Source organism: Antechinus flavipes, chromosome 3 (assembly GCF_016432865.1).
Source record: "Antechinus flavipes isolate AdamAnt ecotype Samford, QLD, Australia chromosome 3, AdamAnt_v2, whole genome shotgun sequence".
In the NCBI taxonomy this organism is placed as follows: domain Eukaryota; kingdom Metazoa; phylum Chordata; class Mammalia; order Dasyuromorphia; family Dasyuridae; genus Antechinus; species Antechinus flavipes.
This window is the reverse complement of record NC_067400.1, coordinates 614,696,379-614,723,766: the sequence shown is the minus strand read 5'-3', so window position 1 is coordinate 614,723,766 and position 27,388 is coordinate 614,696,379. Positions and strand designations below refer to the sequence as shown.

General features: G+C 54.0%; 1 protein-coding gene across 3 annotated transcripts; it reads right to left on the bottom strand.

The window, feature by feature from the left end:
* Nucleotides 1-475: 475 nt before the first annotated feature.
* HNRNPUL1 (heterogeneous nuclear ribonucleoprotein U like 1) lies at nt 476-27,223 on the bottom strand. Of its 3 annotated transcripts, none has more exons than XM_051989239.1 (15): nt 27,020-27,223; nt 24,886-25,014; nt 22,200-22,362; nt 20,856-20,929; nt 18,560-18,699; nt 16,941-17,040; nt 14,035-14,147; nt 13,015-13,281; nt 12,268-12,390; nt 12,059-12,187; nt 6,263-6,431; nt 5,398-5,721; nt 2,863-3,137; nt 1,729-1,923; nt 476-1,404 (listed from the first exon to the last, which is right to left on the bottom strand). In XM_051989239.1, exons 1-15 carry the CDS (start codon nt 27,042-27,044, stop codon nt 1,294-1,296), a joined length of 2,337 nt encoding a protein of 778 aa, XP_051845199.1. In that variant the 5' UTR covers nt 27,045-27,223; the 3' UTR covers nt 476-1,293. The 3 variants fall into 3 exon arrangements, with proteins under 3 accessions (XP_051845199.1, XP_051845198.1, XP_051845200.1); XM_051989238.1 differs by lacking the exon at nt 27,020-27,223 and adding an exon at nt 25,704-26,144; XM_051989240.1 differs by lacking the exon at nt 24,886-25,014 and having other exon boundaries at nt 27,020-27,222.
* Between the last annotated feature and the right edge of the window lie 165 nt (nt 27,224-27,388).

The following is a 27,388-nucleotide window of genomic DNA, read 5'->3' as shown; positions in this document are numbered from 1 at the left end:
TACTGGCACAGCTCCTACTTCCCTGGGGCTCCCCACCTCCACCTGGGTCCTGTACACACCAGCTTCTCTTTTTCTCGCTGGCTCCAGCCTCCCACCCCCTGCTCCATGGCGTCTTTGGAGACTGCCGCTGGGACGTGGCCTCTGGACCACTGGGGACCCTTCTGCCCGTGAGGGCTGTGCTTGTGCCAGAGGGCCCCGGGGCCCGCTGTGGCAAATCATGGACCAAGGCAGCCTGGCCCTCTCCCTGTCATCCTCCCAGTCCATGGCACCCATTGGGGGCTTGGGTACTTGACTGATTTGGGGTGAAGGGGAAAGGTCCCAAGAGAAATGGGTTGGGGGAACCCCCAGGGATGGCAGTCACAGTTTCCAGCGAATTGACGCCCAGCCCGGGAGGCCGTGGGTCAGGGTCTTTTCCAAGGCCACCCGTCCCTTGCCGCTCGCTCTCCCTCCCTCCGCAAGAGACCACCAACACGTCTAGAATAAAAGTTTTAAAGTTCAATAGTCACTCTCTCCAAATACAAAAAGCAGTTACAATTCAACTCAACACAGAAGCGTGTGCAAAGTTACGGGAACTTAGACATTGTATAAAAAGTTAGGTTAAAGATGATTTCGTGGTTTCGTTTCCCAAGTGGATGCGTGCTCTTCCTCAGTCACCTGAACTCAGCAAAGAAATTGTTACCTTGATGAAATATTAACAGCCGTCCCACAGTAAAAACTGACATAAATTCTAAAAATTAAAAAACAGCATAATTACCATAAAACATCTGGCTTGCCTCTTCCTCCCTCCATCTTTTTTCTTTTTTTTTTTTCCTTTTTTTGTTTTTTGTTTTTTGTTTTTTTTTCTGCAAAGTTTCAGACAATAAAACATCTCCAGCAGGGGTTGGTTCCAAGAAGGCCTGGAAAGCTGAGGGGGAGGAGGAGAAATCCAGGGCGGCAACCATGGCCCCCTCCTGGGCTCTCCTCTGGCCCCTGGAGCTTCTGAGTGCTTTCCCCTCGAGGCCCACAGGCCTCCGAGTGGGGGAAGGAGCAGGGGTGGGCGGCACAGGGCTGGTGTTCGAAAGTCAAAAAGAAAAAAAAAGAATAAAAAGCAAAGGGGGGTTCTTTCTTTTTTTTTTTTTGCTGCATTGTGGAACTGGAAAGAGTGGGAGAGGACGGAGGAAATCACGCGCCTTCTCAGTGGGAGGTTGGGCAAAAAGGCAGGAGCTGAGGACAGACAGACGGACAGACGGACGGACGGAGGCGGCCGGGCAGACTGACTTGGGAGAGTAGGCCAGGCCTCTGGGGCAGCCCCAGCTACTGCGTGCTCGAGCCCCCCTGTGTGTTCCCCGAATAGCTCCCGTAGTCATAGTTGCCATAGTATGGTGGCCACTGGCCCTGGTAGTACTGGTTCCATTGCTGGGCGTACTGGGGGGAGGAAAGAGAGAAGACAGGGCATCAGCACCTGGGCCTCAGTGGGCCACCCCCAGGGGTCTGTGCCTTGGTCCCTTCCCTCACACATGCCCGCAGCCAACATTTAAAGGGCCTATGTCTTCTTGGGCTCTGGCACAGGAAGGGACTTCGCATGGCAGAGCGGGGCTGGGGATCACCACACCGTGGGTTCCCTTCCTGGTCAATTTCTTGAGGGCACAGACCACAATCCCCCTCCCCGCCTCTTTCAAGGTCTCGGGCCAACAGCAGGGAAGGACAAGCGCTCCCCCCTTCCTCCCCCCCGCCCTTCCCAGGGCCTACCTGCTGATATTGGTTGTAGTTCTGTTGATTGTAGGTCTGTGCGGTGGGGGGCGGCGGGGGGGTGGTGTAAGGGGGGGTGTAGGCGGTGTAGCTCCCATAGTTGTAGGTGGGAGGGGGTGGCGGGGGCGGGGGCGGAGGCGCTGTGTAAGCTGGCTGGGTGTACCCTCCCTGGTTATAGGTCGGGGTATAGGTTTGCTGCAAAGAAAAACAATAGCATCTGGATGGGCCCAGATCTGCCCGCTATGTGGCCTCATGGCCCCCGGGGGCTTCCATCCAGACTTTCCTGCCTCCTCCAGGACATCGTCAGGCGAGGGTTGGAGGGTGGGCCAGGCCCTGGACAGGGGACCAACTGCCCTTTCTGGCTATGCCAGCAGAGCCTCTTCTGCCTCAGAACCCTGGGTCCTGCCTAAAGGCTCTTCCTGACATTCAGGGAGAGGTGCCTATGGGCAGTGGGCACAAGGCAGCCCATCCTCCTGTACTGGGAGTCCCGGGTGGGCCCCCCCTCACTGACCATGTGACCAATGTGAGGGGGGGGGCAGGTCCAAGTTTCACCCCCCTTGGGACCTTGGGCAGGTGACCCTAAGTCTCAGCTGCCTCCTCGGGGAAGTGGAAGACACCCGGGGAGGGGGGTAGGGGTGAGATCACTTTCCTCATTGACAATTGAGAAGTGGGGGAGGGGGTGCCCCAGCCAGGCCAGCCCAAGGGCCTCCAGCCCAGTGAGAGTAACAAGGTTTGGAGGAGCCCTGCCCTGGGGGCTGGAAACCCGCTTTCCCCTCTCTTACATGTTCAGCTTCTTTCAGAATGGCCGCTTTGCTTTGTAAGCCAATGGACTGCATTTTATGCCTTCGAAGACACTGTCCAAGAAAGGGCCCAGACCCGCTGCTCCAGGGTCCGAGCCCTTCTAAATCCAGCCGCCTCGTGTGAGGGCACTGGCTGGTTTGGGCTCAGGCAAGGCAGAGAGGGCGGAGGGGGCAGCTCAAGGTAACCCCAAGAGTAAATGGCTGAACCCGGGCCAGAAATGGCCAAGGGCTCCTGGGAGTCACGGACCATAAGTCTGGGGCTGCTAGGGGCAGCCGAAGGCTCCGATCGCTCCTGGAGCGGCGCCTGAGCGTGCTGCCGGGTTGGGGAGCTTACCTGGGGGGGGCTGTAGCTGCTGACAGGAGGGTTACTGCTGCCGCTGCCGGCCCCCGAGGTGGGGATGTTGCTGCTTTTGTAGCTGGTGACGCTGGGGCCGGTGTTGCCGCCGGCGCTGGGGGGCTGGCTCCTGGCGGGGGGGTAGCTCTGTGGCTGAGGGGCCCGTGTGTAGCCACCTCGATTGTTGGAGCTGGTGTCCCGGTTATTGCTGCCCCAGCGGTTCTGGGGGTAGCCCCCGCCACTGTTATTGCTGCCACCCCCACCTCTGTTGAAACCTGGAACCGACAAAAAGGTCATTTGGTTGGGTGGCCATTCAATTCCCTCAGGGCCTACCTTGTAGGTCAAGTCTTAGGTGGGGGAGGGGGAAACTAATGGGAGTAGGGGATGGATGCCGAGCTCTGTTTCCCGATGACAAAACCCTCAAAGTAGAAGACTTGGTCACTGTTCTTATTAACCAGATACGCACCTTAAGTGTGCGCCCGAGAACTGGATATTATAATTGTTCAATCCTGCCTGACTGGTCATAAAGACACAGGAGGGGCTTGCCATTTCCTTCATGACCCTGGGCATGTCATTGAACCGGCCTGCCTCAGTTTCCTCAATTGTAAATGAAGGATAAACTGCCCCCCAGAGATCAGCAGAGAGCCACAACGGGCCATGCTGGAGACAAGGCCAAAGAAATGGCCTCAGAACAGGAGCAGGGAGCAAGGACTGACACTTCTCTAGCCAGGAGGACTGAGGACAGAATCAGTCCACAGCCAGCTCAGAGAACTCCTGAAGCTGTGGGTGCCCACGAAGGCCGGGCTGCTCCCAGGGACCCCCAAAGCCCTGGAGAGCTGTGGCTCTGTCCTCGGCCGAGGGGGGAGAGCAAAGACTTGGCCGGGGAGCCGGACTTTGGAGCCTGTCCAGGCTCCCTCAGTCTCCTCAACAGTCAATGCAGAGAACCATAGCCTCTACCTCCCTGTGCGAGACCTCCTCTGCCAAGATCTTGCGTGGCAAATGCCCACAGTGACCGAATGCCAGCTCAGACCCAGCAGCCCCGGCGAGATGAGGTGATCAGGGAGGTAGCCGCTGGGCCTCTGCCAGGCCTTCTCTTGGCTTCTCTGACTGCTGAGTAGGTGCGGGTGTGTGCACCCCAACCTCAGACGGACGTTTGTGGGAGTCACGCGCCCTCCCTGAGGTTTTTAGAACCTCTCTTCCTCCCTGTGTCCAGGCCCCGGCCCGGAGCTCTGGCCGGCCAGCCCTTTAAAATGGGTGGTCACTCCCCTAGGACCTTCAGCTGGTTGAAGAATGGGACACTCCTGCACTCTCTGTCCACAAGAGTAGTTGAGGAACTTCTAATAAACCCAACAGTCAGCTTTTTAAGAACAAGAATGAGATTTCTGAAAATCCTGGACCTGAGAAATGAGCCGTAGGAGTATTTTGGAAAAAGGGAAGGTAGGGAAGTCACGAAGGCTTCATGAACCAAGGGCCACGGCAACCAGAGTCACCATTAATGGTGCCATGCCATTGTTGGTGGGAGTCTCCAGTGCCTGCTGGTCCAAGGGTTATTGAAGGTTTTTATCAGTTTCCTGGATGAGAGCCGTAGGGGCAGAGTCAGAGCTGGAAGGGACGCTGCAGCTAACAATCATTAACGTTGAGTAAGACAGGTTGACGTGCTTGAAGGATAGATTGAATGGACAAAATGGAATTTAATCGAGGAAAATTTTATGCTTATATCATGGCCTTCTTTTATGGTCAAAAGATTGGCTTCCCAGAGTCCAACTGGACTCTGTCCCAGCCACGTGTCTCCCATTCTGCTGGGACCTCCCCATGGCTCGCCAACAGAACTTCTCTGTCTCAGCTGAAGAAATGGGACTGAGGGAAGGATTTGGAGTTTAGGGTTGGATTTGTTTCGCACAGGCCCCGGGGCAGACTTGACTCCAAGTTGCTTCAGGTATCCAGTGGATACAACTGAAGCAAGAGACTTGAGTGCCTTGATGGTCTATGACCACAGCATATGGTTTGTCAATAGGCTTTTCCTTCAGTATTTCTGGGAGGTACATAGCTCTAGCACTGATTAATCATCCCATTTTACAGATGAGAAAAATCGAGGGGAAGGTCCCCCTGTGACTGTATGAGCCAGGACTCCTGACCCTAAGGACCAGTGTTTCTTTGACCAGACTGGGGCCTCCATGACAGAGGCAACCCCAGCAAAGGGATGAACCATAGTCCCTTCCCTGCCATCGAGCATCTCAAGTGACCTGGAAGACTTGACAGCACTCTGAGTAAACTGAGGTCTTCCTGGCCCTGTTCCTCATCTCCTCTTTACAAGTTTCCCATGCATCTTGTCTTCCCGGCTAGACCACCACCGGGAAGACCACATGTGGTGATCTTGGAAGCTGGGTCAGGGGTGGGGAAACACATCGGTGGTTGTCTCCCCATTGGCTGGGTTGGGGCACTCGGCTACAGTCAGGAAGAGATAAAATGGCCTCACAAAGTCCCAAGGAATCACCCCACTCTGCTGACCTGGGAGGGAAGGGGGGGGACTGTTACCTCCTCGGTAGCTGCCGCCGCCGCCACCGCCGCCGCCACCACCACCACCACCGCCACTGCCGCCGCCTCGGTTCTGGAAGCCCCCGCGAGTGCTCCCAGGTGGTCCTCGGTTGTCATATCGCTGGAAGCCCCCAGCACCCCCCCGGCCCCGGAAGCCTCCCGAGTTGCTGCCGCCACGACTGTCAAAGCGTTTCTCCGGAGGAGGTCCGGCCTTCCTGCCTTCTTCATTGTACTGTTTGACCAGTTTGTCAGCCTCCTCCCGTTGGAGTTCAATGAAAAGGACTTCATCCAGAAAGTCCCCGACGTTGGGCAGTGTGAAGTTGGCTTCGGGGTGTGCCCAGGGAGGGAAGAAGGGGAATAAAGGAAACACGGTCAACTACTTCTAGGCCCCTGACAAACAAGCTCACCGTGGGGCAGAGGGCCAGCCCTCCTCCACCCAGAGAACATCCAAAAGGTCAATGGATCTGGGGGTAGTAAAAGAATGAAGGGGATCCAAGAAAATGACTCCTAGAAGGACCATACCCTCCTTTCCAGGCCTTCAGCGGGGCTTTGTGAAAGCCTCCTTGGATATGGGGACACTTCCTGGCTGTTCTCATTTTGGTTTCATCACAGTTCTAAGGGGGGAGGGAGGGAGGGGAGTTCCCCAGGATGTGTTGGGGATCTTCCGCTGGGCCAAGATGCTTAGAGGAAAAGACATCTCTTCTCCCTCTGGATGGAGAACAAGTCCCAGCTTAGGGGCCATCTTTACTAAAGGCAACCATGGGGAAAAGGAGAGAGGTCTGAGAAAACTCCTAAGGGTGAGGAGGCCCCTTCTAACCTGCCCAGGGCCAGACAGGCCGGCTGCTTTTCCCCCCTGGCTCCCTACCTTTCATTTCTAACACAGCGTGATCAGGCACATCCTTCCCCTCCTCATCCGTGCGTCTTATCGTCCGATCTTTCAGGTCCTCGTCCGTGGGGCAAATGACAATAGCCTTGCGTTGGAAGCCTTCAAAAGGACGCATTTTTCGTCTCTGGGCTGATCCATAAACATTTGTCTGGCAATAAATGACAGAGAAGAGGCAAACGGTTGTTTGTTATATGTCCTTTAGCTTGGGGGTGCCCTTAGCAAATGATCAATCGAGACACTGCGTGGGAAACCTTCAGAGTTAAGGGGCTCATGGAGCCATAGCCAGAAGGGCCCCGAGTCACTCAGCTAAGCACATTTTGTAGGGTAAGAACTAAGGCTCAGGGAGGTTTGAGTGAGCTGCTTAAAACCGGAGGCCACAGTACCAGAGTCTGGCTTTGAGGGGCCTCGGCATGCTTTTCAGGATTGTGTTCTAGTGATCACTGGCCTAGCCCGCCTCGGGGGAGGGGGAGGCTTCATGTCTTCAGAATACCCCCTGTTCCTGGTCACCCGGGCCAAGGGTCAGTCAGTATGTTTGGTGCTGCCCTTTATGTTAGCACGCCCTATCTTGAGAAGGGGATGCCCATAAGCTCCAACTATTCAGGTCAGGGGGAAGCCATGAGTGATTTAGTGAGAGGGGAGATTGCCTTCTGGGAAGAGTGGGTCTCAAAGTGCTCTTGAGCAGGAAGCCACCAGGTGCTGGGTACAAACGCCCCCAGTCCTGTCTGCCAAGGGCTCGTCTAGGTTGCAGGGAGAACTGAGAAAGCTTCTCCTTTGTGCCCGCTGACACAGAAATGTGTCTCTAAGCCTGTCTTCCATCTTCCCTAGCTCATGGGGAACCAGCGTGAAGTGGGTGCAGGGGACAGCCAGCTTCTGGTGCACCCAAAGACAATTAGGGCTGTCTACAAATAGGATGCCCTCTCCCGAAGGGTTAATCATGCCCCTCAGGCGGCCCATCCTTAGGTTCTATGAGGAAGCCCCTTCTGTGAGGGCAAGGAACAAGAGGAGAATGAGGTCAGTTTCCTTTATGAGATGCTTAAACCATCAGCTAGCCCAAGATGGAATGGCCCAAGGCCAGCCATGTCATCAGGAGTTTCCACTTCTTTGAAAGATGAAGAGTTGGCACTTTACATCATGTTTTGGAAGGAGAGCCCTTGGCAAATCCTAAGGCACCAAAGGTGCCCAAGCTTCCAGGAGGGAAGGCTCTGCTTATCTGGCTCAGGGGCTGTTATCTCATTGACGGGTTGCCTTAGAAGTAATCAAATTTCAGGAACCGGCCAACACAGCCCAGTATTGATGCTCACCTACAAACTCTGGCACCAAGCCACTGTGGTAGGCCAGGCCAATGGATATAACCAAAAAGGGTCTCTGGTCCTGGCCCTGCTTTCTGGGGCTAGCCTCTGAAATGTAAGTTAGTTTGCTTTTAGCTGAGACTTCCTGGGTTGTACCTTTTGAAACCAAGGTAAGAAGGGACAGGATGTTTCTTGAAGCACCATGAAGTGAGAGGGTTCTGACTGGGTGGAGTGGCTACTCCTTCCCTCTCCCCCCTTTAAGGGTACTTTTGGTCTAACAAGGGAGTGTTTTTGGTGGAGCAGCAGGTCACCGACCACCTAGAGGCATCCGACAGTCTTCAAAAACATCACCTTGCCGGTCTCCTGGCCACAGGACAGCTTTGTTGTTTTTGTTTTTGTTAACCACAAAGCTGCTGTAGTACTTTTTTTCACCTCTGAAGTAAAGACATCTTTAGCATGGAGAAGAAAAATCTAGGGCTTTGATAAAATGCCAGGCAGCAGGGGGCATGGGAGGCAACCAGTAAACAACTTCTGCCTCCACCATCTGGAAGATGGGGTCCATTCCTCCATGTCTTTTTCGTATCTCCCTTTGGGGAACGAGGGATTCTCCTTACATCTTTAAGACACTGGGGTCAGATCCAGATAAAACTCAGGCTCCCGGGAGATTCCGAGACTGAGCTGCCTCAGAACGCCTAGGTGGTTTCCTTGTGTGTGTGGGGGATGCACACTAGCCCCTGTGGGCTTTACAGAAAAGGTCTCGGGGTGGAGTTTTTCAGGATTGCTGGACTTGGCAACTGTCTTTCTGCTTCAAGATTGGTGGGGCCAGGGCAGAAAACCACACCCTACCCAGTGTGGCTAGAATCCCCCCCGTGGAGTGAAGCAGGCCACTCACTGAGGAAGAGAGAGACAAGCCAAACTTTGTGGTTTGAAAACCATCTGAGGCCGAGATACTTCCTAGCGACAATGTGGCAAATATTAGAAAATTAAGCCGATGGCTAAAATCCAGCTGCAAGTGTGGGACTGAGGCTGTTTTTTGGCTATTCCCCACTTAGAAAAGGGCAGGAAACAGTTCCAGTTCAGAGGCTGTTGCTACAGCAAACACAGCCCAAGCTCAGGGCCCCTGGGCCAGATGTGGCGCCTCGGTAGGCACCAAGGGACCACCGGGGCTGGTTGCTAGGATATGCTACAGTTGCATTGCAGGGGTGTGCTGCCTGCAGTTCTGGCTCTTCCATCCCCATAGGAAGCCAGTTCCTCCAATCTCTAGTTTTTCCTATTGCAGCATTTCACATCCGTCCTAAGAAGCTCCTTGCACACACAAGATCAAGGATGCTCCCTCCTTGGAAAGTCAGGAGTCAGAAACTACCGCCTCCTTAGGCTCACTGCAGAAGCAGAATGGGGGACCCTGGTGACAGACCTTCGGCCTGCTCGGTTCCACAGAGCTAAGGAGGAAACTCTGATACTGAGCGAACCAGACTTGGCTCGGGCTGAACTCCTGGCAGAGCTGCGTTTGTGGGACGAAAAGCTGGCCTGTGCGGAAAGGCTCTGGCCAGGCCTGGGGGGCACGTGTGTGAACAACACTTTCCTCTGGCAAGCCTGCCAACAGCTGTCGGGAGCTTCCTCCAGGCCGTGGCTCTTTCCCAGCTTTACTTTTGGGCGAAGCTGAAGGTAATGGACAGCTGGAGTGAAAACCACTCCTGGGCTCCTTTCTTCAAAGTGCATTTTGGGGGCCCTGAAGCCAGCTTCCTGCCTCGGAGAAGGCCCTCTGGGTCTCAGTAAAAGCTCCCGACTCGTCTCCCTGGCTTCCCTCTCAAATACAAATGGCTCCTAACACCCACATCAGAGCTGGTCATTCTTATGGGTCGCTTTTTCTTCCCAATCTCCACCTTTCTTTCTTGCCACACAAAGGCAACAGGGACAGGAACGTTACTAGATCATAATGGAGGGGATGAGGGTACTGAGGACCAGGCCTTTTCTGCTCAAGCCAGAAGGCAGATCGAACTCGATCGAGGGAAATGCTTCTGCTTTGGGACAGCAAGAATCAGGAACCATGTACTTTGCAAACTCTCCTCTGAAGACCCTTTAGAAGTAGGCGGAGGCCTCCTTAATTGGTTAGATGGAGATGCCCTCCAGAGGACTGGAGGCCTGACCAGCCGAGGCTTACGTTCATCTATGAAATGAGGGGATGGGTCCAGAAGCTGGGGAAGGGGAGTAGTCCAGGGTTCAAATCCTGACTCTACTACTTGAGAGGCCTTAGCCATGTCACTTTACTCTTTTTGGGTATCAAGTTCTTCACTTGTAAATGAAGGTGGGTGGATTAGATTCCCTTCCCTTCCAGTTCTACAAATTACTTTATTAACATTTAGTGTTGTATTTAAATATTTACAAAGCATTTTCTTCACAACACTGGGAGGTAAGCAGTAGATAGCATTATCTCCATTTTACAGACAAGGAAACCGAGATTCAGAGAGGTGGAGAAGCTAGTTCAGGGCATAAGTGGATACCTATGAGTACCCAGAGTTGGCTGTGGGCCTCTGAGCCTTCTCTCTTCAGGGCCCTCACCAGATCCAAGTCTGTCTCGGTAGGTTGGCCAGCTGGTAGGGGCCCCAGAGTGGTCAAAAGATCATAACCCTTACAAAAGTTTGGGGAGCAGACAGTCGCGACCTCTCCCTGGATGCTTGGGGAGCTCCCTCCCCTCCCTTTCCTCATCTGAGGTCCCATTAGCTTTTCACACCAGCCAAGACTCAAAGATTGTAGGAGCAGCCCCAGAGGGGTGGATGGGTGTAAGTGTGTGTGTCTTGGATGGATATTTGCATACCTAGAAACCTAAGCTCTGGCTCCTGAGAGCAAAGAGGCCAGAAACCACCCAGATGGAACGGGGAAATCATTACATCTGACTTTCAGTGGCAAAGCCCTGCATTTTATTGGATGTCCCGGAGACCATAATGTGAGGAATCCACTGGCATCTGGATGGTGCTTCAGGGGGCCATGGCAAATTAGGGTGCGCACCCCTGACCTACTCCTGCCCTAACAGCTTCATGGGGGATGACAGGGCGGACCACGGATGGACAAGCTGTTCAAGGTCGCAGCAAAGCTGAAATCTGAACTCACACCATAAGGCCACAACGCCCTGGGATCCCAGAGCTCAGGGATCCAACCCCGTTCCTTTGACAGATGAGAGAGCAGAAGCCCAGAGAAGTGAAGGGACTTGTTCAAGGTCATGCTGCCAGGGAGGGTCTGAGGCTCAACCTGAACCCATCCCCACCCCCTGGGGGTGGCTTCCCATTCGGATGGGGAAGAGGCTGGTTTTTCAGCTGCTCCAGCCAATTTCATAAGGAAAAGAATGGGGGTGGAGTGGAGTATTTATGGGCGGAGAAGAAGGAAACCCCAGAGGTGCTTGTGGTTGGGAGGGTGGCCATGGGCTGCTCCTCCCTTGCTAACCTAAGTGGCCACAGCCTGCTGTGTGGGCTGGTGTTGACTGTCACAGCCAAAGTGACCGGACTGGGGGGCCTTGCTGGGATCCTGAGACCACCTGGACTCTTGTCCTGACAATGGGCCCTGGGTGGGAGCCCACTCCCGAGCTTCTCTCGGCTGTCTTTGACATGACCCGGTCTCTACCAACAAGACAACTACTCACCTGGAGGTACTTACGGTCACTCCCGGGACCTCACAAAGACTGTCCAAATGACCTACACTTAGCTGACCCTATCTTCAAGGCCTGAGAAGCTGAGAAGAGTGACCACTCCACTGCCTTGGGGTTGGACAGAGCCACTTTCTACCAGTGACCCCCAGAACTGTCCTGACACTCTCACCTCTAGGCCTGTCCTCTCCCTGGACTGAACAAAGCAGCCCAATGGGCAGAGGGATTGTTATAGAACCAATACCCCCAAAGCAAAGCCGCTGGGAGCAGGTTGTGGATTTGGAGGCTATGAGCACCCGTGACTCAGGGCGGGGAAGGATCCTGGAAGTGACAGGGCCCGGGTGGACCACCTGCTGCCATTATTTTGGAGCTAGACCATGGGGCTAGCCAACCAGGGGTGGGGTGGGGCACGGTCTGACAGGGCCCTAGATTGAAATCTGCTAGGTAAGATCCTCAGGTTCTTCACTTATAAAACAAGGAGGCTGGAGGCTACATAACTGACCCCTTCTAGTCCTCATCTTAAACACAAGTGTAAGAGATGGGCTGGCCTTGGGGATCAAGATGTAAGCACTGGTGCTGACCCTGAGCTCACTGTCCTCTCCCTGGATGCTGAGGTCGGGGGTGAGGGGTGGGGTGTGTGTGGGGTCCCACCCCTTCCCACCACTTGTGGCTGCCAACAACGTGGTAGTCGGTGGAGCGGTCCCAGGTAAGCTCCTAAGTTCTCGGGAAGGCAGAAAAGGATTGGAAACGTTTTCACAACTCAAGAAGGTGGCAATACATTTAGGCTCAAGGGGGCTTGAAGCCACAGGTGTAATGGGCGGTTGTGCAGAGACTGCCTGGGACCAGTACCTGGTCTAAGATGTAGTTGCGTTTCTTGCGGGCGGCTATCTGGATGAGGCGGTTCAGACACTGAGTGGCCTGCTGGATGAGGACGTCCCATCGGCCGGCGTAGTTGCGCTGGCGGCGGAGGCCCATCACCTGGGGAGGGAGCACAGGTAAGTTGGTGGCTGTCCAGGACCAGAAGTGAGCAAAGGGAGACAGTGGCCCAGCACACTCACCCGCATTTTATCCATGATGGCGTTGGTACCTAGGATGTTGTATTTCTTGGTAGGGTTGGCAGCTGCGTGCTTGACAGCCCACGTGGTTTTGCCGGCCGCTGGCAAGCCCACCATCATCAGAATCTAAAGAGAACCCGGGAGAATACCGTGATAGCACAGGGACCGGGCTAAGAGGGCGAACCATGTGTCCTAAGGGCAGAATGGGCCAACAAAGAGCTTCTCTAAGGCCACAAAGCAAGTCTTTGAGTGGGGGAGGCCTTGGGGCAGGGGAACAGAGAGCACAAAGCCCAGACCCAGAGCCGCCTGCCCTGTTGATGGCTAAACAAAAACCTGGGGTGCCAAGTGACTTGAGCACACGGACCTTGCGGAGGCTGTGCTGTGTGGGCAGAGCCCTTGGGTCTCATGTTCTGGTCTCAAACCCAGAGCTCTGGATCTTCCTAGAGAGCATCCTCCACCATTAGGAGGGAAGTCCCTGTTACCGTTTCCAGACAAACCCTAACCCCCAGTCCCCTTCTGGGCTAAGTAGGAGGCAGGGAGGCTATTCAGGACCTTCTCTCCCCACATTGGCCTGTAATATAGAGTATTCCATGAGGTGCTCTCTTCAAATTCTGGTTCTTCTATTTTAGCCTTGGACAAATACAACAAAATGCATGCTCCCGATAAGCTAGACTCCCTCCGGGCGCCCCAATTCCCTGACTTCTATTCCTGCGGCGTCCAGATGGATGCCCAGTCAGGGGCTGCTCTTACCTCACAGTCTGCTTTGCTCTTTGGTCCGATGGTTCCCCGAATTCGCTCTCCCACAGGCACGTGCTGAATGAAGGTGAACCCTGGGATGATGGAACAATAGGGCTCTCTCCTCTGGCCAAAGTTGAACTCCACGGCACAGTTCTTCACGAGAACATGGGGGTAGAGTGCCTGGCCGCCCAGGGCATCTTTCTGGATGCGGTAGGCTATGCCCAGCCACTTCCCATTCTTGGTGAAAGAAAGCTCTATCTCATGCCCACATTCAAAGTCCTGGGAAAGGAGGAGAGGAGATGATGACACATAAGGCCTGAGCAGTGCACGAGCCAGGAGACACTGCGGGCAGCTCCAGGGGGATCCCACCAAAGGAGGTCCCCGCTTTGTCCCCAGAGGTCTGATCCACATGACCTGAGGGACCACTGGGGCAATGTATGACCTCCCTGCCTGGCTCAAAGGCGCCTCCCTTGGCCTAATCTGGTCTGTTCAATGCAGGCAGAGGGCACCATTAACAAAGCCTCACCAGCCCATGCCAAGGACTATAGCGCCCAGACCGGTCAGTGTCCGTGGCCTTGGTGCCACGAGCCAGCTCTGAGCCTGCCCCTACTTGCCCCTGCCTCCCCTCTACACCTGACATTCCATCCTCACTAGCTCCCAGTTGTTTCCTGCATAGAACCTCTCTGGGCCTTTGCTCAAGTTGTGTCCCATGCCTGGCACACACTACCCTGTGTCACTTCTACCCAGTAGAATCCTAAACTCTGAGAAAGGCTCAGCTCCCACCTACCACCTTTTAATTTGGGGCTTTTCTCATTCTGCCCATTGCCCCTATAAGTTCTAAAGCTGCTTGTGGGAAGGGCCTGGTCCTTCGTGACATCCCTACCACCCGGGGCACCTCATAGCTATCTCTTGAAAACCAAAACCAAGACAAACAAACAAACAAACAAAAACCCCGTGTCGTTTCCACAGATGCACTTCATTTTACCCACATATGGTAAAACCCCACCCAATGAGATGTTTACTCTTACTTACCGCAAAACAGCCAATTACATCATTTTCAGCAAACGTGTCCCCATAGTTTTCAAATCTGCTGTTGGTAGATTTTTTTCCAGTGCCCCCATAACCATAAGAAAATGCCTCTTCACCTGAAAAGGAAAGGACATGACATGTAGGGTGGTCTCTTTAACACTATTCCTGACCCTTGGGGGCAGACTAATTTGGAGAGCATCCCTACAGATCCCATCGTGGCTGCAAAGGGTTGCCAAGAGCCCAAGGCTGGGAATCAGGAGACGGGGCCTTTCAGATCCTGGATAGCCCTCATCTCCTGGGGCTTCCATTTAACCTATCTGTCCACAGGGCTGTTATTGAAATAAAAAAATTTACATAATTTCCTCAAAAAAAAAAAAAGTGTTGTTTAGACAAGATAGGATAATCGTTACTTAGCATTGTGTAACAGTGTTGAACATGGGGCTGTGACCTTAATATCATCTCTGAACCTCAGTACCCCAGTTATACAATGAGTTGGCTGAACTAGGTGACCTCCAATTCTATATTGCAGGTGTGAGGTATTGGGGAAAGATGCATCCAGAAATCTGTCCCGAGACCATGTTCCCTTTCTCTTTAGAGCTACCTGGATGGCACTTGCCACTCAATTCCCACTGTTCTCTGTGATTTGAACCTGGCTTTAGTCAGAAGGGACTGCAAAGACCCATGTGTCTCAGCACTCTAGGTCTAGGCAGATGAATGTTCCACAAAATAATGATTTCTGTTTGTTTTCAACTAGAGCTAAGGAAAAAGAATGAAGAGTTTGTGACTGAGGAACAGAAAATAAAGTGGACAATTTTGGTTATATAAAATTAAAAAGGTTTTTGTACAAACAAAACCAGTTAATAGCTAAAAACAGACAAGAAACATAAACAAGGGAGAAAAAAAAATCTACTCGGGTTAAAAAAAAGTCTCATTTTGAAGGCATTCAGGAGGTACTTAGAAAAAAAATTATAAGAAAAAGAGCCATTTTCCAATTGATAAATGATCAAAAGGTAAGAAAAGCAGGTTTTGGAGGAAGAAATCTAAACTGTCAATAACCATGAAAAAAGTGCTCCAAATCACAATTAAGAGAAATTCAAGCTAAAATAATTCAAAGTCCCAGTTCATAACATCAGATTGGCTAAGACAAGAGAAAGGGAAAATAACAAATGCTAGAGAAATGATGGCCTCAAATCATTAAACCAGGACTTTGACCCAATGATACTACTAGGCCCCTACCCCAGGATTTCAAAGAAAAAGAAAAAGAATCCTAAAGTACAAGAGTACTTATAGCACCTCTTTTCATTGTGGCAAAGTCCTGGAAAGTGAGGGGATACCCATCAACTGAATGATGGCTGAATAAGTTAGGGCATAGGAACGGGACAGGACATGCTTGTGCTAAATAAAGTGATGATGAAGGGGATAGAGAACATGGAAAGAACTGTATGAACTGATTCAGTGAGGTAAGCAGAACCAGGGAAACAACTTAAATATAAACAATAATACTGTAAAAGTCAACAGCTTTGAAAGACTTCAGAAACAAAGACCAACAATTCCAGGAGTCATGATGAAACAGCCTAGTCTCTTCCTGACAAAGAAGGGATGGACCCAGAGGACAAACTGAGACATGTATTTTTTTTTGGACATGGTCAGTGTGGGAATTTATTTCGATTAATGATGCATAATCGTTACAAGAATTTTGTTTTTCTTTTTTAATGGGAAGATGAGGGAAGGCAGATTTTTGCTAATTGAAAACAATTAAGATGAGAAATTAATAGTGATAAAGAAAACTGTAGAAATGTTTTTAAATGCTAGCAGTGTAGCTAGTTTAGAGCTCTCGCTTCAGAGTTAAACTTTATTTTGTTTTCAGAACCAACTTTTTTCTCTCTACCCACCACTGCCATTGGAAAACACACACGTATAGTAGTCAAATAAAAAAAGATTTCCTCACAGGCTAAGCCCACAGACTGTCTCAGGTAGTTACCATAAGTCTGATAGAACTGTGTAGGAGAAAACTGTTCAGGGAAAACCATTCTCCTGGTTCTGCTCCCCTCCCTCTGCATCAGCTCACAAGCTTTTCTAGGTTCCTCTGAAGCCACTTTCCTCCTTGCTCAGGATGCAAAAGCGTTTCATCAAATTCACATGACTCGTTCAGCAATGTTCCACTTGTCTGCCACCACAGACAGCTGCTACACACACTTTTTGTACAGGTGGGTCTAGTTCCTCTTTCTTTGATCTCTCCGTGACACAGACCTAGTATTAACCCTGCTGGGCCAAAGTGCACCTCAGTAGCTTCTGGGACAAAATTCCCAATCATTTCCCGAATAATAAGACCAGCTGACAATTCCACCAACAGGGCATTAATGTGCCCCACCAGCCTTTGCTGATTTATTTTTTTTGGTCTTCTTAGCCAATCTGCTGGGCGTGCGGTGGCATTTCTCTGTTTACTAGTGATCTGGAGCACTTTTTTCATATGGTTACTGATGGCTTGCACATATATATGTATCTATGTATGTACAGGGGGGTGGGGGGTAGAGGAGGCTATAAACTGCCTATTGTGTCCTTTGGCCATTTAGCCAATGGGGAAAGGCTACCAAGGGATATCTACTCCCACCTCTTACCCTTAGAACCATGGTTAGAGAGCTACATTTTACTCAACTTTATCTTCTCAGAAACTCTGAGAGAGGAGATTAAAAAACCTGCGCCTGAAAGATGAAGTTGCTAAGATCCAGAGAGAAAGGGAAGCCAGATTTTCTGGGCTCAACCTTCAATCTTTCCATGACCTTCAGTCTGTTTCTGGGAGCCCACCCCATACCAGGTGCCCCCAGCAATGCAGGGGAAGGGGGCGCACATCAGTCAGAGCTGGCTGCTCAGGTCACCTGGTCCACTGGGGGAGAGGAGCGCGGCCTTACCTAGCTGTGTGCTGCAAGAATCCAACGACCAGCCGATTCGCACAACATGGGGATCAGGCTCTGTGGAAGGAAGGTGCTTCACAGAGATTTCTTCATTGATCTGAGGAAGGAGAAAGCACATCCCGAGTTAAACAATGCCCACGGCCTAGAATGTTCGCAATAGCTCTATCTCTCCAGGAGAACCAATGACTTCAGGTGCCTCTTATTAGAGCTGGCTGCTGCCCCACAGATGTCCAAACCTGGGAAGGTGCCCACCCGAGGGACTCAGTTTCCTTCCCTTGCAAAACAGAGTGTATTGTAGAGATACAAGCAAACACACCACAGACCACTAGACAAGGGAGGGTTGGCTCCCTCTGAGCCAACATCTGGGCTCCGCCCGAGGCCAGTCCAGGGCCTGGGCTCTTTCTGTTTCTCTCTCTCTGGTTCCAAGAAATGGGTTTCTTTAGGAAAAGGAGGGCATCTTCTCTGGCCCTAGAATTCAGTGTGGACTCCCCAACAATGACTCCCCCCGACATCTGTAAAGACCTGCGGGGACTTTGACCAACACCAGCCTCCTGCTGGCTTCTACCCCTGGTGCTTCTTCCACCTCAGGGCTGGCCTCTGGGCCCCTGGGTCCATTTTCTGCTCCCTCCCAAGAGGCTTCACCTAGTCCTTGTCTAACAGTCCCAGGGCCTCTGGCCATCGCCACTGCCGCAGAAGCTCCCACACATTGTAGGGCTGGCAGCCAGAGACAGTCCCCCAAAGAAGTCTGCCCCGCCAGGCCAGCATGCCTTCTTCTTGAGGGCTGAACATCAAGGAATACACAAGACTGAGAAAGGCCCCGGAAGTTTCTGGCTTCCACGCACTGCCTGCCCCAGCTGCCCCTCTCTTCTGTGGGCAGCGTACCCCACCGTCCGGGGCCCCCATCCTGAAATAAGATCTGTCCTTCCTCGGGGAGCCCCAGCTGCCTTGCCAACAGGGAAGTGTGGTGATCACGACCCCCAAGGCCTGGGAGGCTGGGAGGACAGACACCAGTGAGTGGATAAACCACAGGAGGCAAAGGGAGCACAAAGTTCATAGAACAACCGGTTGGGCCATAGGAGAGGCCACCGCTCTCCCTGCAGGACTTCTATCAGAGGCTGGAGGATGAGCCGCTAGGGCTCACAACTTCCACAGGATTGGATCTACTCTCAAACTACACCATCCGGACCAATTCCTTCATCTTAAATGAATGAGGAAACCAGGGTCTGGTGGAGCCCAACTAGATTCAAGATCTGGTCTCCAATCCTGGGCCCTATTATGTTCCTGCTTCCTCCATCAGGGCAAGTTAAATGCCTTCTAAAGTTCTAGGACCCTCCCCTTCTCTCCCCCTGCCTCTCCCCAGTCACTGCCAAGGTTGTCTGAGCCGATGCTGTCACAGCCTCCACCTCTGCTGCACATCTAGCAGAAGGGGCCTAATGAGATAAAAGAGCCCCCAGGCACCTCCCCTCATCTGTCCACATTTCAGAAACAAAGCAGTTTTGTCTCTGCCTTTGGGACACCTGACCGAATATCCTGGGGCTGGGCCAGACTGACCCCACTCTTACGGTCCCCCCCACCATCTACCCCTCAGACACGGTGCGGTCACTACCAGGGTTTACCTTCATCTCAAAGCACACTCGGCCCCTCCTGACCCCATAACTGGCTCTGGCACCAGACCACAGATATGCAAATCCCTCAATGGTGAGTGGGTAGCCACTACTCCGGTCTCGGGCTACTTTGAAGTGAAGATCGCAATTATCTGGAAAAAGGAATAGGTGACCCAGCATAAGGAAAGTGGAAGCAAAACCCTCCTAGGCTCAACAGTAACAAGCGATCCATTCATCTGTGGAGAGCTCCTCTAAGCAGATGAGCCCCAGACCTTTAAAGCCGGCTCTCTGACCCGGTTTCCCATCAACCACTGCCTTTTGGATCCCTCACGCCTAACATCCAAAGAGCTGCCGTTACCTCTTCCCTGCTCCTCCCCTGCTCAGGGCAGCTACTACCCCACTTCCCCCAAGCCAGCTCCTTGCCGAGCCTCTTGGTTCCCCTCTGCTCTTGCATGCTTCCCTGAGCTACCTCCCACCCTGGGGTAGACCCTCATGTTCTCTCTCTTCAGTGGTCTCCCTTGAATCCACCCTCTATCCAGCCAAGCACTTCCGAAGCAAAAGCCCCAATGATGTCCCCCGTCGATCCCCCAGAACTGCTTCTTGGCTTTTATTGCTCCTTCCAGACTCCCCTCCCTTCCCCGAAGTGACCTCCTTGCACAAGCCCCTCCCTCTTCCTGCTCCCACCTTTCCTCCCTAAGCCCTTCCAGGGCCTTCCCTTCTCCTTTACCCTTTCTCTATCTCAAAGGTACACTCATTTGCCCTTCCTCATTGGACTAAGAGCTCCCCGAGGACAGGGATCAAATGGCTTTTTAAAAACTGTATTCCTGGCATTTGGCATGAGGCCCAGGACACAGGAAATAACTAATAATCTTGATAACCCTGAGGAAGGGCCTGGGCTCTCCCCGTGCTCAGCTCCCAGCATGGGGCCTCCACCAAAGAGCGTGGTGCCGACTACAAGCGGGCACCGCTCACTTCACCAAGGAGGGGCTGCCAGCGAGGGTGGTCTCACTGGTGGCATCTCTGTAGTGGTCGGGCTAGGCCTAGGCCATCCCCGCCCCTTCCCAGAGAGCAAGGCTCCAGTCTCCTAGACATACCCTCTCTAATCGCCCCAAGCATGTGCCCTGTAAGGACAAGTGATTTGCCCGGGTCACCCAGCTGTTAGATGCAAGGGGAGATTTAACCTCCGGTCTTCCTGATGTTAATTGGGACACTAGCGTATCTCAGGTCGGCAAGCTTGGTTCTGCCTCCACAGAGGGAGTTGGTGGCAAGGTTCAAACCTAGGGTCCCCGGGCAGGACAGGGGCCCCTTCTTGGAGCCTGAATTTCTCCATCTGTGACATGAGCTCAGAGGGCACTGACAGAAGCACCTTGTGAAGGTGTGAGGGAATAGCTACAGAACCTGGGATAGCCATTCTGCCCCGAGAAGGCGCTCCCTGATTTGCTGCTCCGAGTTCTGCCAAGCTATGGACTTTGGGCTGGTCCTGAGGCTGACCACTACTTAGGTGAAAGCCTCCTGTGGCCTCCCCTCTTCCCTGGGTCCAGAAGCTCATCCAGCGGCGTTCAAGCTCTGGCCTGGGGGCTGTTGGACAGGGCGGCCACACTCCCTGATGAGCAACAACTGGGGATGTCTGCCATCCTAGCTTGGTGAGCCCTGGCTGCTGAAGCACATTCTAAGCTGCTCGCCTACCTCCCCCTGACTTATGGCCGTGTGTACCCAAGGTCGGCTGCATGGGGTGTGAAGAAGCCCTTCCCTACTCCTTTAGACTACAAGGCAAGACCAAGGAGCAGGGGCTGGACAGACCAACACGCAGGGCCTCTGAGGAGCCTGGCCCCGTGCATCTCAGGAGAAACACAATCGGTCAGTGCAAGCTGCTAGGGTCCATCAGTCAGCCTGCCAACCATGGCCCAAACTCTTTCCTGCCGATTGGTCACAAGAACCCAGGCCAGCCCCCGCAGAGGCCCAACCCAGTCAAAGCAACAGCATCTGTCACGAGCAAAACCGGGACCGATTCCACTCTGGTGTCAAGACTTCCTCCCACCAGATCAACCCCACAGAAGCCCAATAAGGCACTTGTTTTCTCTGTTCTCCTGGCCCAGAAGGCCATCCCCCTTACAGAAATCACCCCCGCTCAACAAGATTCAATTTAGCCAGCCCTGAATGTGTCTACAAGCTTGGCGTGAAGACCTCCCGTGGAAGGGAATAAATCTTTCTTGGTGGATAAAAACCAACTCTGAAGAGGGCCTAGGATTCATCTGAGGCTGGAAGGGCAGGGGGTGACAGGGACCTCCCGAGGGTCATCGGAACTCACACGTGTCGATGGCGACAAGGGTGTCATCAAACTCTTCCTCGTCCTCTTCAGCAGGCGGCTGAGGCGAACGGCCCCTGTGACAGAGAGACCAGCTAGCTCACGAATGCCACCGTGGCAAGGAAGGAGAGCGGACTGAGGAAAGCTTCTCCCGAGACGCGCTGCCCAGCAGCCCGCAGTCCAATCACCACCACCGCCCCAAAGCAGAGCGGACCACTGGCCGGGACTCTGGGAGCAGCTCCTGCCTGCCCTCCGCTGGAGGTGTGGATAAGGCAATGACCTGGTCAGAAAGGCAGCCAGTAGAAGGAGGCCACAGAGCCAGGCAGCAGAGGCCTGGCCAGCAAGGGCCGCTGCCATGGATGCCCGAGGGAGCAGCGCTCATCCGGATTCCCAATGACTCAGTCCTAAATCGTGAACTTCTCGGAGGCTTCCACTAGCCTCAAGACAGGCTTTGTTCTTTCACAAGGGAGAGGAGAACAGCAGGGACTAATCGCCCGCGCTCTCGGGGCACGGCAGGGGCGCCAGCTGCCAGCCTGTCCTCCAGCGGCTTCTGCTCCCACCCCGGATCTTCTGCTCCGGTGGCGCCACAATGCCAGTCCTACACAATCCGAGTCCTTGCTTCCTCTGCCACTGAATGCTTTCCACCCCCTGGTCTGCCAAGCACTAGAACTCAGCACTGTGGGGGGACGGCAAGGCAGCCAGGCCTGGGAGACCAAGCGGGTGACTACGGGAGCCATGTGCTCTGGCCCCGAGCAACCGCCTGGTTTATAAAGCCCCATAACAACGAGAGGGACAGCCTAGACTTCGACTGAAGCTGGAGAGGGAGCTGGGACATTTGTAGCCCAGAGAAGAGGTTTTGTGGGAGAGCTCAGACTTGACGGAGGCCTGAATGAGGCAGTGAAAAGTAGGGAGGCTGAAGCGTCCCCAGCACGTTTCCAAGACAGCGCGGTCACGGCTTCACCACTGACTGCGTCCCCACGTGTGAGGGGCTGCGGGAATCCTTCCCCCTGAGAAGGTGGGAGGAGGCTTGAAGCAAGCCTGGGAGATGAGCACCTGACTTACCAAAATGGGCTTAGCCTAGAAGTAATGGGGAGTCACCGAAGGTTCTGGGGAAAGGAGTGACATGAGCAGAGCAGAGCAGAGCAGAGCAAAGCAAAGCAAAACTTTGGCCCAAATGACCGAACTAGTGGAAGGAAAGAGCCCGGGGATGGGATTCTCATAAGCACTTGTCCTCATCCTGGGCCCTGACTCCAGGACAGGCTGCTTCCCATCAAAGGTAAGGCTCTCTACGTATGGGCTGGACCCTCAAAGGGACCAGCCTCCCCCCCCCACCCCACCCCAGCGTACCTTTTATCCTCTCGGTGTTCATAGTAACCACGTCCCCGGTTGTCTTCAAAAGGCCTTTTGCGACTCTGGTAATGATGTCTATTGGACAGCTGAGGCTGTGAAGGATTAGAAGGGGGGAAACCGGCAAAGGAGTCTTCCTTCTTTATCCCAGGCTTTACTTCAACTGCAGAGACAAACAGGGAAGGTCACGACAGATAGACTTTAGGTGCCAATTTCTGTCATTGTTAACTTTTGTTCTAAGTGCCTGACGACTATTTCGATAAAGCTGCTTGTCTCTGAAATACTACACAGCTCATTTTTTAATGCATTTAAAAACATCATTCTGAGAAGGGGACACCAAGCTGCCAAAGAAAAAGCAGGCTAAGGACCCCTGCAGAAGCCAAACTCTTCAGTGGGACTCTGAAAGAGAGACCCCCACAACTCCCCATGGGGCCTCCAGTCCCAAGTCTACTCCTTAGGAAGCCGGGCCTGCTGCACTGACTTGGGCTCTCACAAGGAATCTCTCTCTCTCAAAGGTCTAAGAAACATTTTAGGGTTAGGCATTGCTTCAGAGAGGTCAGAGTGACTCCCTTTCCTTATTTCTTTATCACTCTCTGTACCTTCCCCAAATAAGCAGGGAAAAGTTTTTACAGAAGAGGAAACCAATTATGTTGCATAGGACAAAGGCCAGGGTGTCAAATTCAGATCGGAACAAAGCCCAGTAAGGATTTGTGGGTCACATACTGACAAAAAAAAGCACATATTAACATTATCTATTTTTCATAGTTGTTCACTTGTTTTTAGACATGTCTTACAAACTCTTCATTGACCTATTTTGGTGTTTTCTTGGTCAAGATATCGATTTGCTAGTTCTCCTCATTTTATGGTTGAGGAAATGAAGACTAACTAGGGCAAAGTGACTTGTTCAGGGTCACACAATTGGCATCTGGGCCCAGATTGGAACTTCGGAAGATGAGTCTCCCTGACTCAGGCCCGGCACTTGATCCGCTGTGCCACCTAATTGCCGTGGCTTTATATTATTTTTGATTAGTTTTGTTAAATATTTCCCAATTCCATTTTAAGGTGGGTTGGGCCACAATCCGATCTAGAAGACTTTCTTGGCAGCCCCATTCTGGAGAGCTCCCTTCAATCAAAACAAACCTCAAACTAGAGATGCCGCAGACAGATGATGAGCCTTGTAGGCTGGTTCAAGTTAGGAAATCGTGCAACCTTCTGGAGGTTTCCAAAATGCTCACTCCCCAGATTCTCTTGCTGGGGATTACTCAACAGAACCATCTCAGAATGGTGGCCCAAAGGGCAATAGCCAGGGACACTCTGTAGGATCAGGCTGTAGTACACACACTTACTACCAAACAGGACCTGGGTATGCCAAGGGACAAGATACTGTCAAGGACACACAAGGCTGGAAGAGGAGGCCTACATTAGTCACATCAAGTGAGAGAAAATAGACGGAGTCCCGGACAGCTGCAAGGGCGTCCCCGAGAGAACCAGCGAATCGGCCAGGCGGCCACTCCTCCTCTGCTGGGACCTTCCAGCTCTGATCCCTGATCCGTCAACATATCAGACTTGTGGGGGGAAAGCGGCTGAGTGCGGGACAGATTCTTTAGAGGCCAGGACGCACGGAACCCCCCCCACTGACCCCATTGCAGGGCCTTTGTTCCTCTAAGACCTGCCTCTGACTCAGTGACCCTCGATGTGGGTGGCCATTTCCTTGGCCCAGGACCACCTCCTTGAAGATGTGACTCCATCACCAGTCTTCATGAAGCCTTTCTTCGCCTGCACAATTGCTAGGTGCCTCCTTCCCCAACTCCGTGGCCTATCATGTTGGTTCCCTTTATGTTCCCCTTGGATGGGTCCTTCTGTGTCCTTGCTGTTTTGCTCCTTAGGAGCAGGGATGGCTCCCCCTTCTTCCAATGTCGGGCCTGGCAGAACAGATGCTAGTTCTCCATCCTCCCAAGTGCAGAAGGGTACAGCCACGTTGGCCTTTTTGACCCTCAGGCCCAAATCACTCGACATACTGTTTCCCACAAAAGGATAGTTCATTTGAGATTTCGGTACTGAGTCCCTCTACTTGTGCAGAAGAGAACGCAGGAAGCTATGTGTCCGTAAGTCACCTACAGCCAGCTGATTACAAATCTCAGAGCAGACGCGGGGGAGGTCTTCTTAAAATATCCTTGAAACTCCCACCCCAACCCCAAGTGTGCCTGGCCACTGAGCATTTGGATTCTTCTGAGATGGTTCTATTCCCTCATTTCCTGTCCCGAAGAATCGGCTAGAGGAGCGGTGAGAAGCCAATGCGTTCTGGTGGCGGTAACAGCCCGGCATTGCAGGTTCCAGAGGCACTCGACTGTCTTCGGACGGCTGGGACCGCACACGGAGCTGGGCCTTTCTGCCCACGGTGATCGGGTCAGTCTGAGCAGCACAAGTCTGATGTGTTCTCCATTGAGGGGGCAGGCGGAGGCTCTCCCTGAACTTCTTTCCCAGACAGTGCCCGCCAAGCCTCCTCAGGCACTTCCCTGTCCTTTTGGACACCTCAGCTTGTCCAAACCCATCAAGCGAGCCCCAGCACTGCCTGGCAGCCCATGCTAACTGTCCGTAACAAGAATAATAACGAGAGGCATTTACATGCAGGCAGGCATTCAAATTGTCCTTCCAGTGGATGGAGACAAAATGCCCAACTTCTCACCTGGGTAGGAAGGCAGCTGCTGTTCCAGCTCCAGCTCTGGAGGCTTACTCTCATAACCAGTTTTCTTCTCCTGATGGACATTTGTGGTCTCATAAAATTGATTCTGTTCTGCTGTGTTGCCAGTGACATCTAAAAACAGGGGGGGCGCAATTAGGGGGAGAGGTCTAGAGACCACATGTGACCCAGCCCCCCCAGTGATCCCTGGACAAAATTAAAAGCACAATAAAAACATCTCCACAACACGGGATTTACGAAGGGGTGTCAGACACAACTCTGGTCAGTCTGAGCCTGGATCCGTCCCCCATGGAGTCTGTCTCACTCCCAAATAGGGTTGGACTCTCAAAGTTCCCGCGGGCACCGACTGGACCTGCCAAAGCACGGCAGCAATTTCCTAACACGAGAAGCAGGAAGTGCCCGCCCGGTCTCTCTAGCCCCTAAATAGACCCACTCGTCAAAGTTCACGACAGAATCAAAAACCACGTGACCAACTTCACAAACACCAAATCAAGCTCCTCCAAATATTCTAACAGGGGTTGAACTCGGGTAAAAGTCCAACGAGTTGGAAACCGAAACGGGCGCCACAGGCAAACGCAAAGCCATAACTGCCCGCGCTGAAGGCCCTTAAACCGCACCCCTAGCAATGATAGGAGGAACCCCCCAAGGTGACGTCACGCAGGGGGGAGCCCCTTGCCCCCAGCGGCGCAGGTGCGGCCCGAGGAGCGCGGGCCGGGACGCGCTTCCTGCCACGGGCGTGAGCGGTCCTGCCCCCGCCCCCGCGGGAGCTGTCCGGGCTCCCACCCTGCCCGCCCTTTCCTTGCCTTCTTGGCCCGCGGGCTCTGCAGCTTGGAGGGGTTCGCAGGATCCATCTGGGTCTGCGACCTCCGGGACGGGCTGCGGCGGCTCGGCCCGAGGGGTCTCCTGGACGTCCTGTGGCGGCCCCGACGGGAGTCCCGGCGGCGGCTCGGGGGCTGGCGCGGGCGGCTCAGGCTGGGCCTCCGGTTCCGCCTCGGGCTCGGGTTCCGGCTCCGGCTCCGGCTCCGGCTCCGCCTCAGCCTCGGCGGCAGCGGCCTCATCCAGTGCCGTCTGCAGCCGCTCGGCCAGCTCAGCCTTGAGGCCGCGCGTGTCGAGCCCGCGCCGCTGCAGCTCCTCCCGGAGCTCGTTCACCTTAAGCCGCTTCACGTCCATGGTCCGGCACCTCGGTTCCACTCCGCTCACCGTTCCTCCTCCGCTCCACCTGACCCGACCCCCGGCCCCAGCCCCAGCCCCAGCCCCAACCTAGTCCTCGGCCCCACTGACGGGCTCCGACGGCAGTGGCGGCAACGACGGCACTAGCGACGGCGGTAGCGGCTCAAAATGGCCGCCACCACCTCCCCCCCACCTCTCCGCGCGCCGCGGCGCGCGTCCTGATTGGCCCGCGGCCCGGGCGGCCGGCGCGCGAAGAGGCGACGGGGGCCAATGAGAGCCGCAGAAATCGCTCGACACCGCCCTTCATTTCCGACACCGCCCTCCTCCAGGCCCCTTTCCCCTTAGGGCGTGGAAGGGGAAAGGGCGTTAGGCAGGGATCCGATTGGCCCGAGTACGCTCGCCCGTAGTCAATGAGAACGGGGTGCCGCGCTATCAACCAATCCGAGCCTGCCTCGCGAACCGCCTACCGGCTCCCCGCCCACAGAGCTGCCCCTCGAACTTTCAACCTGGCTTCGATGACGCGCATCTCAATAGGCTGACTCGCCCGCCCCTCGGAAGGAATGGCTAAACCGGGGAAGCCATTTCGGCCAATGGACGAGGCGGAGCCTGTGACCCCGCCCCCTACAGCGCTTTTCAGCCACTGAGGACCCGGAAGGAGGTTGATTGATTAAGAGGCCTGCACCTTCCTAGCGCCGCCAAAAAATCCCCCCCACCATCATCGGCAACAATCAAACCACCAAAACGAATCCCCCGAAGACCCCTCAATCTTCCCCCACTAATCTATGGACCAATCGGAGCGACCGATTTGTCCTGAGGCGTTCGACTGCCGGGCCATGCTAATGAGCGCGGATCGGATTGGTTAAATCCCAGATGACGGCTCGGGCCGGCGGCTGAGGGGGGGGGCATCTTGGGCCGCGGCGCAGACAGCGGCGAAAACTGCAGGCTTTACCTGAGAAATACTCGTTGGCGTCCATGGACGAGCGAGTCTGCCGACGGGGAGCCGCAGGGAGGCCTGGGCCGGGGGGTGAAGCCCGGGACGGCAGAGCAGGTGCACACGAAGCTCCCCCTCAGTGGTTCGCTCCGCCGGCCGCCTTTCCCCGCCTCCCCACAGCGGCCGAGATCCGCGCCCGATTGCGGTTTCCGAGCCAGCTCCACTCCCCTCGACGACGTCTCTATGGTGGCGAAGCCTGACGTAGCGATGACGCCGCCCCGCCACCATAGAGTCTTCCGGGAGGAAGTGACGTCAGCCGGCTGGAGGGGTGGGCGGGGGGCGCCCCCGTGCTGAGACCCCCGGCAAGTGACCCCGGACCTCCGAGCT